Here is a 15,034-nt window from a genome sequence, read left to right as displayed (position 1 = left end):
CTTTTTTTTTTTTTTTTTTTTTTTTTGCGGTACGCGGGCCTCTCATAATTGTGGCGTCTCCCTTTGCGGAGCACAGGCTCCGGACGCGCAGGCCTATCGGCCATGGATCACCGGCCCACCCGCTCCGCGGCATGTGGGATCCTCCCGCACCGGGGCACAAACCTGTGTCCCCTGCATCGGCAGGCGGACTCTCAACCACTGCGTCACCAGGGAAGCCCATATTTCTCTTTTATTTGACCATATTCCTATTTATAAATAATGTTTGGATATTTCCATGGTGGATTTTATGTTATAGGATAGTTGTAATTTTTTATCTTAACATGGAATTAAAATTAGTACATCGATATTCATTTTATGGGTATTTAAAGGAATAATGCTAATCAGCTTTGGCTCAGTGTTATAGATGTCAGTAGCCTAGAACATGGGAGAGCAGCAGCCTGGGACAGAAAGTGGAAAGGGGATGATGTGGCCTTCAGTGTTCACTGCGTCTAGGTTTAAACTCCTAGTTCTCCAGTTTCAAATTCAGCCTAGGAGAAGTATGTGTTTGACATGTATCTGGAAATTGGGAGGGTAGGACCGTTCAGAGTCAAGGTCAGATGATCCTCTGTGCATGCAAGGTGAAGCAAGAAATTCCAAAGATTATCTCCCAGCTTAATAAGGGAACCTGAACAGTAACTGAATTCTTACACAGATGTATGTATCAAAATCTCAGCAAGGTTTTTTCTTTGTTCGTTTGTTTTGGTTTTAAAGACAAAATAAGATTTTCCTAAAACTGATTTGGCAAGGCACAGGCCCTAACATGGCAAAAACAACCTTGACAAGGAGAATAAAGTGAAAAGAGCCACTCTCCTAATGTTAAGGCATACTTCCTACGATATTAATTAACATAGGGCAGAAGAAGGGTAGAAACAAAGATAATGAAACATCAATGGAGAACCCGGAAATAGCCCCACCCAAATATGCTCAAGAGATTTTTGACAAAGTGCAAAAGCAATTAAAATGGAGGATGGATAGCCTTTCAACAAAACAGGCTGGAACTAGTGGACATCCGTGGGTAAAAAATGAACCATAATCTAAATGTCACACCTTATATAGATATTAAATCAAAGTGGACCAGGGACTTAAATATATAATGTAAAACTGTAAAACTTTTAGAATAAAACGGGAAAATATTCAGAATCTAGGGTAGGAAAATAGTTTTTAGACTTGACACCAAAAGCACAATGCATATAAGGGTGAAATAGATTGCATCATTAAAATTAAAAATGTGTGCTTTGTGAAAGAACATGTGAATATGGTGGAAAAACAGACTGGGAGAAAGTATTTGTAAACCATATATCCACAAAGATTTGTATCTAGAATATGTAAAAATGCTAAATACTCAACAGTAAAAAAAAAAATCAAATTAGAAAATGGGCAAAAAAAAAAATAAACATTTAGCCAAAGAAGACATACAGATAGAAAATAAGCATATGAAACGTTATTCAACATCATTAGTTATCTGGAAATGCAAATGAAAATACAGTGAAATATCACTACACATATAGCAGAATGGCTACAATGAAAACTGATGACAGCACAAATGCTGGCGGTGACATGAAGACAGTGGATTACATGCAGTTCATGTGGGGATATCAAATGTTACAGCTATTCTGGAAAATCATTAGACAATCTGTTAAAAAACTGAGTATACAAGTATCATTTGACCCAGAAGTTGAACTTTTGGACCTTTATCACAGGTGAATATTAATTTAGATTGGCACAAAAGCTTGAACATGAATGTTTATACCTGCATTATTCATGATAGCCAAAAATCAGAAAGAGTTCAGATATCCTGAATGGGTCATGGTCAAAGAAACTGCTGTACATTATACCATGGTAATTTCATATTAAGAAAACACAGGTCCCTGCTCCTATATTGCTGAGTCTTGAGAGGAGGGAAAAATAAAAATATCCAATAATTATTTTAAAGTTTCTAGTTTACTTATTAATGCCTCATAGAAAATAAAACAGGATAAGGGAATAAAGGGTAGGGGTCTAAAATTAAGAAAAAAATTCCATGTATGATAGTATCAGAGGAATAAAATACTTATAAATAAAATCATGGTTAAGAATAAACTTAACAAAAGAACAAAACTTGTACTTTGAAAACTACAAAACATTGTTAAAACACAGTAAAGAAGACCTGGATAAACAGAACGACGTCCCATGTTCATGGATTGGAAGTATTCATATGTTAAAATGGCAGTACTCCCAAACTGATCTACAGGTTCAGTGCAGTCCCTCTTAACATCCCAGCTGACTTCTTTGCAGAAATTGACAAGCTGATTCTAAAATTCATATGGAAATACAAGAGATTCAGAATAGCCAAAGCAGTTTTTAAAAATGTGAACAAAATTGGCATATTCACACTTCTCCATTTCAGAACTTTCTACAAAGTTAACATTAATCAGGACAGTATGGAATTGGCATAAATTAAACATTGAGAGTCCAGAAATAAAGTCTTAAATTTCTGGTTAACAGATTTTCAACAAGGGTGCCTAGAAAATTCAGTGGGATGGGGCTGTGTTTGGGTGGGTGCTTATTTTTGACCCGATACTGATGATGAGAGTCTTCATTTTGTTGTGTGCAGCTGTAATTCGTTCATTTTGTGGTTACATAGTATACCTTGTATCCATTCTACTGTTGGTGGGTATTTGGGTTGCTTCTAAGTTTTGCCTGTTAGGATTGATACCTCTGAGTCATACTTGGCCATGTCTTCTGGCTCACATGTGCACACATTGCTGCTGCATGTGTACTGAGGAGTGGACTTGTTGGATTTTGGGGTGAGTGTGTATGTTGCACTTGAGTACTTACTGCAAATGATTTTGCAAAGTGATGTATCAAATTATACTCAGATCGACAGTGAGTAAGAGTTCCCATTCCTTCATGTTTGCCAACACTTGGCATTGCCAACCTTTTAAATTTACCATTTCCAAATTGTACATAGTGGTTGTGGTTTTAATGTGTATTTCTGTAAAGACTAACAAAGTCGGACACCTTTTCATATGATTTTGGATATTTTTCTCATTTGGGAAAAGCCTGTGAGAATCTCTTACTGTTTTTTTTCAGAGTTATCCTTCCTTAACAGTTTGCAGGCCTTCAAGTACTCTGGATGGGAGTCCTTTATAAGTTTTATGTTGTGAATATCTTTTCCTTCCTAGTGTGCTTTGTGGAACAGAGATGCTTAATGAATTCAATATATTATCATTCAAAGAAAAATTCTAACGAAGTCAACCTTATTAATCTTTTCATCTGTAATAAGTTTTTTTTTTAATTTGTGGTGGTGTGGGGAAGGAGTCTTGTTTAAGAAATCTCTTCCTACCAAAAAGTCATGAAAATATTCTTCTGTATTATCTTTTAGGTTTTATTGTTTTGACTTTGACATTTTTAAAAAATTTATTTATTTATTTATTTTTGGCTGCGTTGGGTCTTTGTTGCGGTGAGTGGGGGCTACTCTTCATCACGGTGTGCGGACCTCTCACTGCGGTGGCTTCTCTTGTTGCGGAGCACGGGCTCTAGGCGCCCAGGCTTCAATAGTTGTGGCACATGGGCTCAGTAGTTGTGGCTCGCAGCCTCTAGAGCTCAGGTTCCGTAGTTGTGGCGCATGGGCTTAGTTGCTCTGCAGCATGTGGGATCTTCCCGGACCAGGGCTCGAACCTGTGTCCCCTGCATTGGCAGGCGGATTCTTAACCACTGTGCCACCAGGGGAGTCCCTGACTTTGACATTTAGAAGTATAATTCGTTTGGAATAGATTTTCGTGTTTCGATTGAAGTAGAGGCCAGGTATTATCTCTTCTCATTGCCCATGGGTATCTAGTTTTCTCAGCACTGTTTATTGAAAAGATGTCTGCAGTGCCGACTTTCTCATAAATCTGGTGTCCACGGATGTGCGGGCCGACTTCTGGATTCTCTGCTTTTACATTAATATAATCATCCATCTTAGTGGAATGCCGTCTCGTCTTAATTTTTCTATTTTAATATTTAGTTTTGTTATATTGTACAGACAGCTCTCCGTGTTGTTTCTCACACTTGTCTAGTCATTCTTGGCCTTTGCATTTCCCTGTAAATATTAGGAATATCTTGTCATTTCCCACCAAAAAAACATGTTAAGATTTTGATTGGGTTTGTGTTGAATGTATAGGTCAGTATATGCACACTTCATATCTTTGCAATACTGTATATTCTAATTTCAGAACATGGTGTTCTCTGTTTCCTTAGGCTTCATTTAATTTCTTTCAGTAATGTTTTACAGTTTTTTGTTTAGAAGGCTTGCCCATCTGTTATCAGTTTTATTCTAGTGCTAGTTTTTTCTTATTACCGAAATGGGCATATTTAAAGAAATATTTACCTTCTTGCTGTTTGTTACTGGTATGTATGTTTTTGTTTTCTGTGTCATTAATTTTGCTCTTATATTTGGTTACATCCTTGTACTTTCTTTGGGATTTATTGGCTGGGTTTTTTTTTCCTGGTTTCGAATGGATATTTAGTCCTTTGTATATTTTTAGCCTGCCTTTTCTGTTGTATGCAGTTTAGTCATGTATATTTTCCTCTTATCATTTTCCTGACGTCGGCTGTGTTCCATACATGATATGTTGATATGCTGAGTTTTTATTACCATTTCATTAACAATATTTTCTAGTTTCCATTGTGATTTCCCCCTTCACCTAAAGGTTCTTTAGATCTTAACAATTGCCTCAAGAAATGTTAGAAATAAGTAGCTCTGTTCTACAGCATATCTTCTTTCCGCTTTAACAACTTACGTTTGTTTTTGTTGCTTGCTGACAAGTAGTTCATTTCTTTACTGTGTGTAGGTAAATCTTAACTTAGGTCTTAAAGAATATAAATAATTCATGAAACTATGTGAAGTATTCTTATTATATTTTTCTTTTAGTTTGTATAGCTTTCCCAACTAATTAATGCTAATTAGTAATACTAATTATTATTAGTAATACTAATTAATACTAATATTAGTAATAGTGATTAAATAAATGTATGAATAGCGACCTTTGAGTTTTTCTCCTTTCCTGCTTTGTAAAAAGAATATCTCCTCAAATTTGTGGGGTTTTGTTTGCTCAGTTGTACATTTATTCTTTCATTCAACATTTATTAAGTGTCTCATTTTCGATATGCTCTGTTTTGTGTTAGGTGTTGGAAGAACACTGTCCTCACTTTCTAGGTCATTTAGTCTGATAGGGAGGCCATCATTTTTTTATAAGACAGTAACTGTTATATTGTACGTGTGAGTTGAGGTACAACAGAGGCCACAAAAATGGTAATATTTAACATTTTTCAGGAAATGAAGTAGTTTTCAGGTCATCACTAAATGCCATTTACATGGTTCCTTGATGCGGAAAGAAACTTCGAGGTCTAACTAAAATATGAGTTAAAATATTCATTTTTATTATACAAATTATGGATGTTAATTGTTTCAGTATAGAGTTGAAATATAACATCATTTTAGTTGTTTTTAGGAGCTATTTCTCCTTTGGAATGGAATTGTGTTAATTTGTAAACTTGCATGTAGATAATTAATATTTTATATTACTCTGCAGAATCAAAGAATTCCATCGGACATGGTATTTCTTAGGACATCAGAAAAAGCAGGTATTTTTATTTTTATTGCTGATGATTGGTATTTTGGCAGTTTAATTTTCATTTTGAAAGATAAAAGTTAAATTTATTCTTGTAAGAATTTTTCTTTGAATGATAATCTATTGAATTCATTAATTTCTAAATCACATTTAATTGTTTATGTTTAAAACAATGATTTTACTGTGTAATATGTTGGTTTAAAAAATATCCTTTCCTATATCAAGTGAAAGTTTTCATTCGAATCCATTTTGATATCTAAATAGATGGTGATATTCCTCAAAACTTGATTGCTATTCTGCATTTGCACTTTTATTTCTCATTCAGCAAACATTTATTTAGCACTTACTTTATGCCAGGTACTACCTGTTGCTTAGAATACAAAAGGGAGTAAAACCGAGTTGCTCTCTTCAAAGAGTTTATGATCTACTTATTTATGGAAGTACACACATTGATGATTAGCAGTACTCTGATTGTATAGATAGTATAAATATTAAAAGGCATGTGGAGGGCTTTGCTGGTGGCGTAGTGGTTAAGAATCCTCCTGCCAATGCAGGGGACATGGGTTCGAGCCCTGGTGTGGGAAGAGCCCACATGCCGCGGAGCAACTGAGCCCGTGCGCCACAACTACTGAGCCTGTGCTCTGGAGCCCGCGAGCCACAACTACTGAGCCCGCGAGCCACAACTACTGAGCCCGCGTGCCACAACTACTGAGCCCACGTGCCACAACTGCTGAAGCCCGTGTGCCTAGAGCCCGTGCTTTGCAACAGGAGAAGCCACCACAATGAGAAGCCCACGCAGCACAACAAAGAGTAACCCCTGCTTGCCACAACTAGAGAAAGCCCGCGCACAGCAATGAAGACCCAATGCTGCCAAAAATAAATAAACAAATAAATAAATAAGACATGTAGGGGTAATGGGAGGGAACAGACAATTTGCCTAGGTGAGTTGAAATGGGCTTCACAGAAAAATGATAGTTATATGACCAGAGCTTTAAACAATAAGAAGAAGGTGCAAAAGGGGTAATGAGAAGGAAGCCTCATGTGGTCAAGGAAAAAAAATCCATTGGTTGGAAATCAGGAAACCTAAAATCTAGTCTGCTTTGACCAAATTCTAACTATATGACCTAGCCATGTGGTCATACGTTTTCATCATCTCTAAAATGATGAGAGGTTTGTCAAGTAATATCCAAAGTTCCTTCTGCCCTATATTTCTGACTTTGTTGCATAAATGAGCAGTATTTTTATGGGAAGCTCAGCATATGTATTATTATTTGTAGCATGAAAACTCTAGAAAGGACGTGGTTAAAATTTAGAGTTGTTGATTTAGTTTTTTCTCCATTTACAAACAGTGGGGGGTTTTTTGTTGTTTTTTTGTATTTTTAAAAAAATTTATTTATTTGGCTGTGCCGGGTCTTATTTGCGGCATGTGGGATCTTCATTGCCACATGCGAGGTCTTAGTTGTGGCACGCAGGATCTAATTCCCTGACCAGGGGTCGAACCTGGGCCCCCTGTGTTGGGAGCGAGGAGTCTTAATCACTGGACCACCAGCAAAGTCCCTAAACAGCGTTTCTTTCAAAGGACATTTTAAGTCATGAGAGAGAAGAAAAATGTTTTCTCTTTTCACCAACTGTAGTTATGATTACTTACATCGTAAGATGAGGCTGCCATTAACAGCAGAATTCAGTTATACCTAATAATCAAGTGACCTCTGTACACTTGATACCTTTACTTTATTGTGTGCTGTTTAATGTGTGGTTTTGTTTTTCCCATAGGGTGGAGACTGGAGAACTACTTTTCCAGTCCATCTCCCTTTCCTGTCCAGTTAGATGGGGCCATGCCCTGAGGTATGGCCGAAGGAGGGTGGCTGAAAGTCATGTGTACCACTTCCAGCCTCGGCTTTCCCTGTACTGGCTATGTGTCCATGACCAGGGTAACCTTGGAAGCTGCCTGTTGAAGATGGCAGAGCTTCCCTCAGTTTAGGTTCCTTAATGTCTCTGTGGAACAGACTCCCCTCCCATTCTGTCACCAAGTGGACTCTGTATGACAGAGAAGTATTATTAAGTACCAGAGTTGCAAGGTTTATCTTTTACAAATAGCTAGTGTTCCCTTAACACCTGCAGAGCTGTGTCAGGCAGTTAAAACTCTGCCTTTGCCGTCACTTGCTTGTACAGAGCCTCAGAGTCAGCCAGGTGTGAGAGATTCGGGCCTCTCGGGTTTTCAAGGGCATTGTGTGCAGCCCTGCACTGGCAGGTGGCCTTCTAGGCTCTCGGGAATATGATAGAGCTTTTGCTCCTTGTTATCTGATTTTTCTTTTAAATTTTTTTGGTCAGCTTGTTGTTTACCCCAGCTTTAACCACCACCCAAGGTAGCTGTGACATTAAACAATGGCCACTCTTTGTTTTTGACAAACATTCCAGGGAAAACACATTCTCAGTGAATGAACTGTGGGTTGAGTCAAATCCAGACAAGCTCTGCCTGGTCAGGTGGTTACAGTTGTCTGGGCGTGGGGCTTGGGGAGTCCTAGCCCTGGTTTCTTCCCCTCAGTGGCTACCAGACCATTGGTTTGCTCAGCTACTGTGGAGTTTGATGGGGGCAGGGTACTGGAAAAGGGACAAGTCAAAACACCACACATCTCACTCATAGCTAGATTTAGCCGTGTTTCTTGAATAAATGCACCTGGGATTGTTGCAAGTCTTTGATTATTTTCCAGAGTTTTGAAAAAGTTGCTTTAGACAATTTTTGCTTATGTTGTCATTACAGTTATGGAGGAATGGGTTTTCAGAGATTTTTACACTGCCATCCTTACTTATTTATGATTTCTTTGTCTTTGTTTGTAAATGTATTCAGTATAATGAATAACAAACAGTTTGCATTTGGGAGATACTTTTTTTTTCTTTTTTGGCTGCACCACTCGGCATGCGGAATCTTAGTTCCCCGACCAGGGATCGAACCCGTGTGCCCTACACCGGAAGCACAGATTCTTTTTTTTTTTTTTGCGGTACGCCGGCCTCTCACCGTTGTGGCCTCTCCCGTTGCGGAGCACAGGCTCCGGACGCGCAGGCTCAGCAGCCATGGCTCACAGGCCCAGCCGCTCCGCGGCATGTGGGATCTTCCCGGACCGGGGCACGAAGCCGTGTCCCCTGCATCGGCAGGCGGACTCTCGACCACTGCGCCACCAGGGAAGCCTGGAAGCACGGATTCTTAACCACCGGACTGCCAGGGAAATCCCGGGAGATGCTTTTATGTTTAATTGCCCTTGTAGTGATCGTGGTAGGAATATATGTAAGGTTAAGAATATCATGCTCAATGTGGGAACGGCTGTAGGTCATTAACGTAGAGGAAGTAGAGTATACAGGCTATGTGAGGAGATAAAGTGTGAGCAAATCCATCTCTTCAAAGCTGGAAGGTTGTTAGAAATGGCCGTTTTTCAGAGGAGGAATCTGAGGGCTAGTAAATGTTTGCTGAAGTTTTAGAAATTGTTCTTCAGCCATCGTATCATTGTTATGACGTAATAAGATAGCAAAACATGAAGAGAATATTAGAGAATTAGGCAAGTGAGATACTCTCTGATGTGCCAACTACAGATAAATAACGTTATATCCAAATTGATTATGTTTTAAAAATGTTTTTTTTCCTCAAATTTTGCTTTGTATTCTATGTTGTAGGGACAGTTTCCCTCTGTAGGGTAATGATATTTAATATTTTGGAGGTCATGGGTCTTTCTGAGAATCTTAAGAATTATCACTTTGTTCCTCAGAAAAATGTACATAATATACACGTATGCTAAATTTTTACTATTTAACATATTCCTGGAAGGTTATTAATGGCTCCAAGTTTAGGACCTTACTCTCGTCTGTTTTAACCTGTGGTTCTATTATATTCCTCAGTTTTATGATTGTTTTCTGTCAAATTTAAATTGTTAAAACAATTACTGTTACTCTTATGGAGATACTAAAATGTCAGATTACTGTTTCATGATATTTTTCTTCTCTTTATAAAATGGACCAGACAGCTTCCCAGCTGTGTAAAATGTGTCATAACACTGCTTTCAATCAAGGATTCTTAGCTTTAGAAATGCGTGTGACTTTACCTAATTATTTAAGGTTTTAAATTAAAGCCTTGTTTTTAAACATACATGTTTAGAATTTTTTGTGTATCTGCTAACACTGTTAATATTACTTTATTATTTTTCAGTTTCAGTTCAGAAAACCCTGGTAATACACTGTCTGTTATAGTAAGAATCTCTAAACCCTAGCCAGTGTGAAAGTCTTAAATCTACACAGCGTGTGGAGTTTGGACAATAGCCACTGGGCGTTTGTCAGTACAGCTCAGTGAGTCTCTTCGCGGCATCATATTGACTGTGTATTAATACAGGGTATTCTGTTGGGCCGTCAGTTGATTGTTTAGAATGTAAATGAAGCTGTTGATGGATCTGGTGACTGATGGCTTAAATTCCAATTAATCAATTGCTTCATCAGTTTCTTAATTCAGATCAAATATCTCCTGAATGCACACAATTCTTTTAGTGGTATTAAGAGAAATTAATGCTTTAGAACTAATTTTCATCAATCTCTTATAAATGCCAATATCTTTTTCACTTGCCTCCTGAGTGATGGCATTATCGTTTAAGTGTTGGGGACATATTACAGTAGCTCGGCTGTCACTTGTTAGAGGGCGAGGGGCAGGTAAATGACGCTGTACTTATCCACATCCTCTCTGTGGTGCTGTTCATCCTGCCGCCAGCTTAAAAATTTCATGCAGAGTCATTAAGTCATGTAAATGATTTAGAAACTAAGTTTAATGGCAAACGACCCGGTGTTATATATGCAAAGTCAATGTCTATTTTTCTTTTCTTGGGCACATACTGTAGCCTGTCTCTTTCAGACCTGTTGGATTTGTGAGCCGTTGCAGGCAGTCTGCTAATATTACAGGGTAACTTATTACAACATATGACAGACTCATGTGCCCTGTCTCACAGTGTCCCATCAAGTACTTTATCACCACTTGATGCGGCTCTGCTAGGTGACATATACACGAGTTGATCTTCATTTGATTGTCATTAAACCTGTCCTTTGCTGTCAACTCTTGTCAGTTATACCAAATAAAATCAAGTATTCATAAGAAGTCAGTAATAGGATATAAGCAGACCAATTTAATAATTCATTTTTACCGAGCCTTAACTGACATCAGTTGTAGCTAGTGCTTGCTGTGAAAAAATTACTAGATATACTTCGTGTAAGACAAGTCAAGTTGGCCAGACTTCTGATTTTGCTGCAGTTCATTCCCTCTCTCTGTCTTTCTCTCTGTCTCTTTCTTTAAATCATATCAGTTACTGTGAGCCTAGTAATGTAATTGTACTTGAAGATAATTAATATGTCAGTTTCCTCTAAATTTTAAAAATAGTGTGTAATTATTTAACATGAGGCATACCCTTTTACTTTTAAGAATGGCAAGTGTATTGTTTCCAGTGTTTAATAAGTTTATAGACATCTACATAAGGTATTAGTTTCACTTTTAGAAACACAAAATGTTTGAAATTTAAGAGACTGTAGATATTCTCACCTTTTCCTGTTTTCTATGTTAGAAAGCAAACCTGGAGCAGAGCGATTGGCATTGATGTCTCAAAGTTTGTGTCATACAGAATCTAGAATCCAATCCCTTTTAAGTTGCTTTTATACTTTATAAAACACACACATACAGATATATATAACCATGCATACATTTAAGAGGAAAAAAAAATCAATCTTGAGTAAAAGGTTTAAGTGTAAAATAATGGGTACTGCAAATTTCCTAGTACTCCTTTTTAGTTGAAACCAGTTATTCTCCTTATCATAAATCTTTTTTTTTTTTAATTTATTTATTTTGTATTTTTTGTGGTAAGCGGTCCTCTCACTGTTGTGGCCTCTCCCGTTGCGGAGCACAGGCTCCGGACGCACAGGCGCAGCGGCCATGGCTCATGGGCCTACCCGCTCCGCGGCATGTGGGATCTTCCCGGACCGGGGCAGGAACCCACGTCCCCTGCATCAGCAGGCAGACTCTCAACCACTGCGCCACCAGGGAAGCCCCAGAAGTTTTAAATTTTAATGAAGTCCAATTTATCAGTTTTTGCTTTTTTTTTTTTTAATGGATCACGTCTTTGGTGTTGTATCTAAAAAGGCACCACTATACCCAAGGTCATCTAGGTTTTCTCCTAGGTTATCTTCTAGGACTGTTATAGTTTTGCATTTAAGTCTGTGATCTATTTTGAGTTAATTTTTTATGAAGGGTGTAGGTCTGTGACTAGATTCATTTCTTTTGTGTGTGGATGTCTGGTTGTTCCATCACTGTTTGTTGAAAAGGCTATCTTTGCTCAATGGTACTTGCCTTTGCTAGTTTGTCAAAGATTACTTGACTATATTTATGGAGTTCTATTTAAAGGTTCTCTATATTCTATTCCCTTCATCTATGTCTACTCTTTCACCAATACCACACTGTCTTGATTACTGTAGCATTATAGTAATTTTTTTCCAAGGTTGGTGAATGGTTTTACTTTTGAAGTGAATTTATTTTTTTTTTCTTTTTCACTGTGTTCAAACACACGTAACATAAAATTCACATAAGCCCCAGCCCTGGTGCCACCGTTCCACTTTCTATCTATGAATTGGACAATCTAAGACCCTCAGGTAACTGGACTCATGAGTGTTTGTCCTTCTGTGACTGGCTTGTTTCACTGAGTGTAATGTCCTAAAGGTTCATCCATGTTGTAGCATATTGTAAAATTTCTGTCCTTTTTCAGTCTGAATAATACTTCATTGTATGTATATACAACATTTTCCTTATCTATCCATCCATCAGTGGACACTTGGGTTACTTCCATGTTTTATTTATTGTGAATAATACTGCTATGAACATGAGTGTACAAATGTCTCTTTCAGACCTTGCTTTCAGTTCTTCTGGGCCTACACCCAGAAGTGGGATTGCTAGGTCATATGGTAATTCTTTAAAAAACTTTTTTAGAAACTGCTGTACTGTTTTGCATTGAATATCTTCTTCCATCCTTTCACTTCCAGCTTCTTTGTATCTTTGTAAGTGAGTCTCTTGCAGACAGCATGTGCTTGGATCGCGCCTTTGTCCATTCTGCCAGTCTCTGTCTTTGGTAGGAGTCTGAATAATATTTACCTATTTACGTTTAAAGTCATTGCTGATAAGGAGCAACTTCTTTCATTGTGCAGTTTGTTTTCCTTATGCCTTATAGCTTTTTTTTTTTTTCCTTCATTTCCTACATTACTGTCTTTTCTGGTTGATATTTCGTAGTAAAATATTTAAATTCCTTTCTCATTCCCTTTTGTGTATATTCGGAACTCTGCTCCTTTATAGTTCTATCCCCATCCTTTCAGGTGTTGATGTCACAGAATTACATCTTCATACACTGTGTTCCCAAGACATAAACTAATAATTATTTTAAATGCATTAACCTCTTAAATTATGTAGAAAACAAGATTAGAAGTTACAAACCAAGTTACAGTAATTCTGGCTTTTAGACTAATAATTTCTTTAAATTTATTAATCTCTTAAATCGTGTAGAAAAAGTGCAGTTCAGACTATTCTTACAATAATACTAGCTTTTATAATTGCCATGCATTAATAACCTTTACTGAGATCTTTATTTCTCCACACAGCTTCACGTTACTGTCTACTGGCCTTTCATTTCACCTACCAGACTGCCTTGAGCACTTGCAGGGCAGGTCTAGTGGTCACCAGCTTCCTCAGCTTTTGTTTACTTGAGAATGTCTTGATTTCTCCCTCACATTCAAAGGGCAGTTTTGCTGGATTGAAGATATTTGGTTGCAGTTTTTTTCTTTTAGCACTTGGAGTTGATTGGTTCACTGCCTTCTGGCTTCCATGGAAATGCCATCTCTTTCTGATGAGCAATCTGGTGGTTATCTTACTGAGGATCCCTTGTATATGATGATTCTCTTTTCTCTTGCAGTTTTCAAGATTCTCTTTGTCTTTGAAAGTTTGATTATAATGTGTCTTGGTGTGGGTCTGTTTGAGTTCATATTACGGGCATGGTTTCCTGGTACATGTAAAAGTTATGTTTACACTATACTTCAGTCTATTAAGTGTGCAGTAGCATTATGTCTAAAAAAAAGTACAACCTTAATTAAAAAATACAAAACAAAAAGTTTTGTCTTTGTAGTAACAATTTTACTACAATAGTAAAATCAAAGAACAATGATCACAGATCATCATAACAAATATAGCAATAGTAAAAAGTTTGAAATATTACAAGAATTACCAAAATGTGACAAAGAGATGCAAATAGAGCAAATGCTCTTGGCAAAAATGGCCCTGATAGACCTGCTTGATGCAGGGTTGCCACACACTTCCAATCTGTGAAAGAACATAGCATCTGCAAAGTGCAACAAAAGAACGTATCTCTGTGCTTGGATTTTGTTGGGGTCCTTGGGAGTTTATATTCATGTCTTTCATCAAATCTGGGAAGTTTTCAGCCATTATTCAGATATTCTCTCTGTTCCTTCTTCTCTGTCTTGTCCTTCTGGGCCTCCCACAGTGCATATGTTGGTCCACGTGACAGTGTCCTGTGGGTCCATTTGTCTCTGTTCACTTTTTTCCCATCTTTTTCCTTCTGTTCCTCAGGTTGGATCACTTCCATTGTCCTATCTTCAGGTTTGCTCATTCTTTGCTATGCCTGCTCAAATCTGCCTTTGACTCCCTCTAGTGAAATTTTCATTGCCCTTGAATTTCTTTTTCATTTCTTTTTGGGTTTTCTCTCTCTTTATCGATATCTCCATTGTGTTCATACATTGTTTTCTTGACTTTCTCCACATCTTTCTTTAGTTCTTTGAGCATCTTTTTAGACAGTTGCTTTAAAGTCTTTGTTTAGTAGAACTACCGTCAGGTCTTCTTTTGAGGACAGTCTCTGTTGATTAAGTTTTTTCCATTAAGTTGGCCATACTCTCCTGTTTTTGTTTGTTTGTTTTTTGAACACTGGACATTTCTAATAATGTGGTAACTCTGGAGATTGTCCCCCAGTGGTGGGACAGCTGGAGACTCTATAATAATAGTAATGGCATTGGAGTGAAACTCCTCAAGTACTGGAGCTCATTCAGCACACACAAACACACACACACACATGCACGCACGCACACACACATGCCTAATTGGTCTCCTTCTGAGGATGGCAGGGTACTGGTTCATTGCCTTGAAATGTGAGTAGATAACAACAGGAGTCAGTGCTTTCTTATAGGAACTTTCCCACCAGGTGAGCCAACTGGATCCAAAGAGCAGAGGTCTCTCCTTTTACATTTTATTCCAGGTAAAAGGTGAAAAAGAAGGATAGACTGCTGCCTTCTGCACCCTCTGGTGCAGTAACGGGTACCTCTAGTGGGCATTAAGC

General features: G+C 37.8%; 1 protein-coding gene across 7 annotated transcripts in view; it reads left to right on the top strand.

Annotated features, from left to right (window-relative positions):
- ATP9B (ATPase phospholipid transporting 9B) overlaps window positions 1-15,034 on the top strand; it is a 215,676-nt gene that overhangs the window by 55,604 nt on the left and 145,038 nt on the right. For 6 of the 7 annotated variants that reach the window (XM_024754795.1, XM_024754799.1, XM_024754798.1 and 3 more), the window contains one exon: window positions 5,595-5,646. The exons of the other annotated variant lie outside the window; for it this stretch is intronic. In XM_024754795.1, the coding sequence (XP_024610563.1) occupies window positions 5,595-5,646 (52 nt within the window). The remainder of the gene's footprint in view (window positions 1-5,594; window positions 5,647-15,034) is intronic. 7 annotated transcript variants of the gene reach the window in all.

This window comes from Neophocaena asiaeorientalis, unplaced genomic scaffold, assembly GCF_003031525.2.
Source record: "Neophocaena asiaeorientalis asiaeorientalis breed wild unplaced genomic scaffold, Neophocaena_asiaeorientalis_V1.1 scaffold124, whole genome shotgun sequence".
Classification (NCBI taxonomy): Eukaryota; Metazoa; Chordata; class Mammalia; order Artiodactyla; family Phocoenidae; genus Neophocaena; species Neophocaena asiaeorientalis.
Note: the sequence above shows the minus strand (reverse complement) of the source record. Positions and strands in the feature narration are given on the sequence as shown.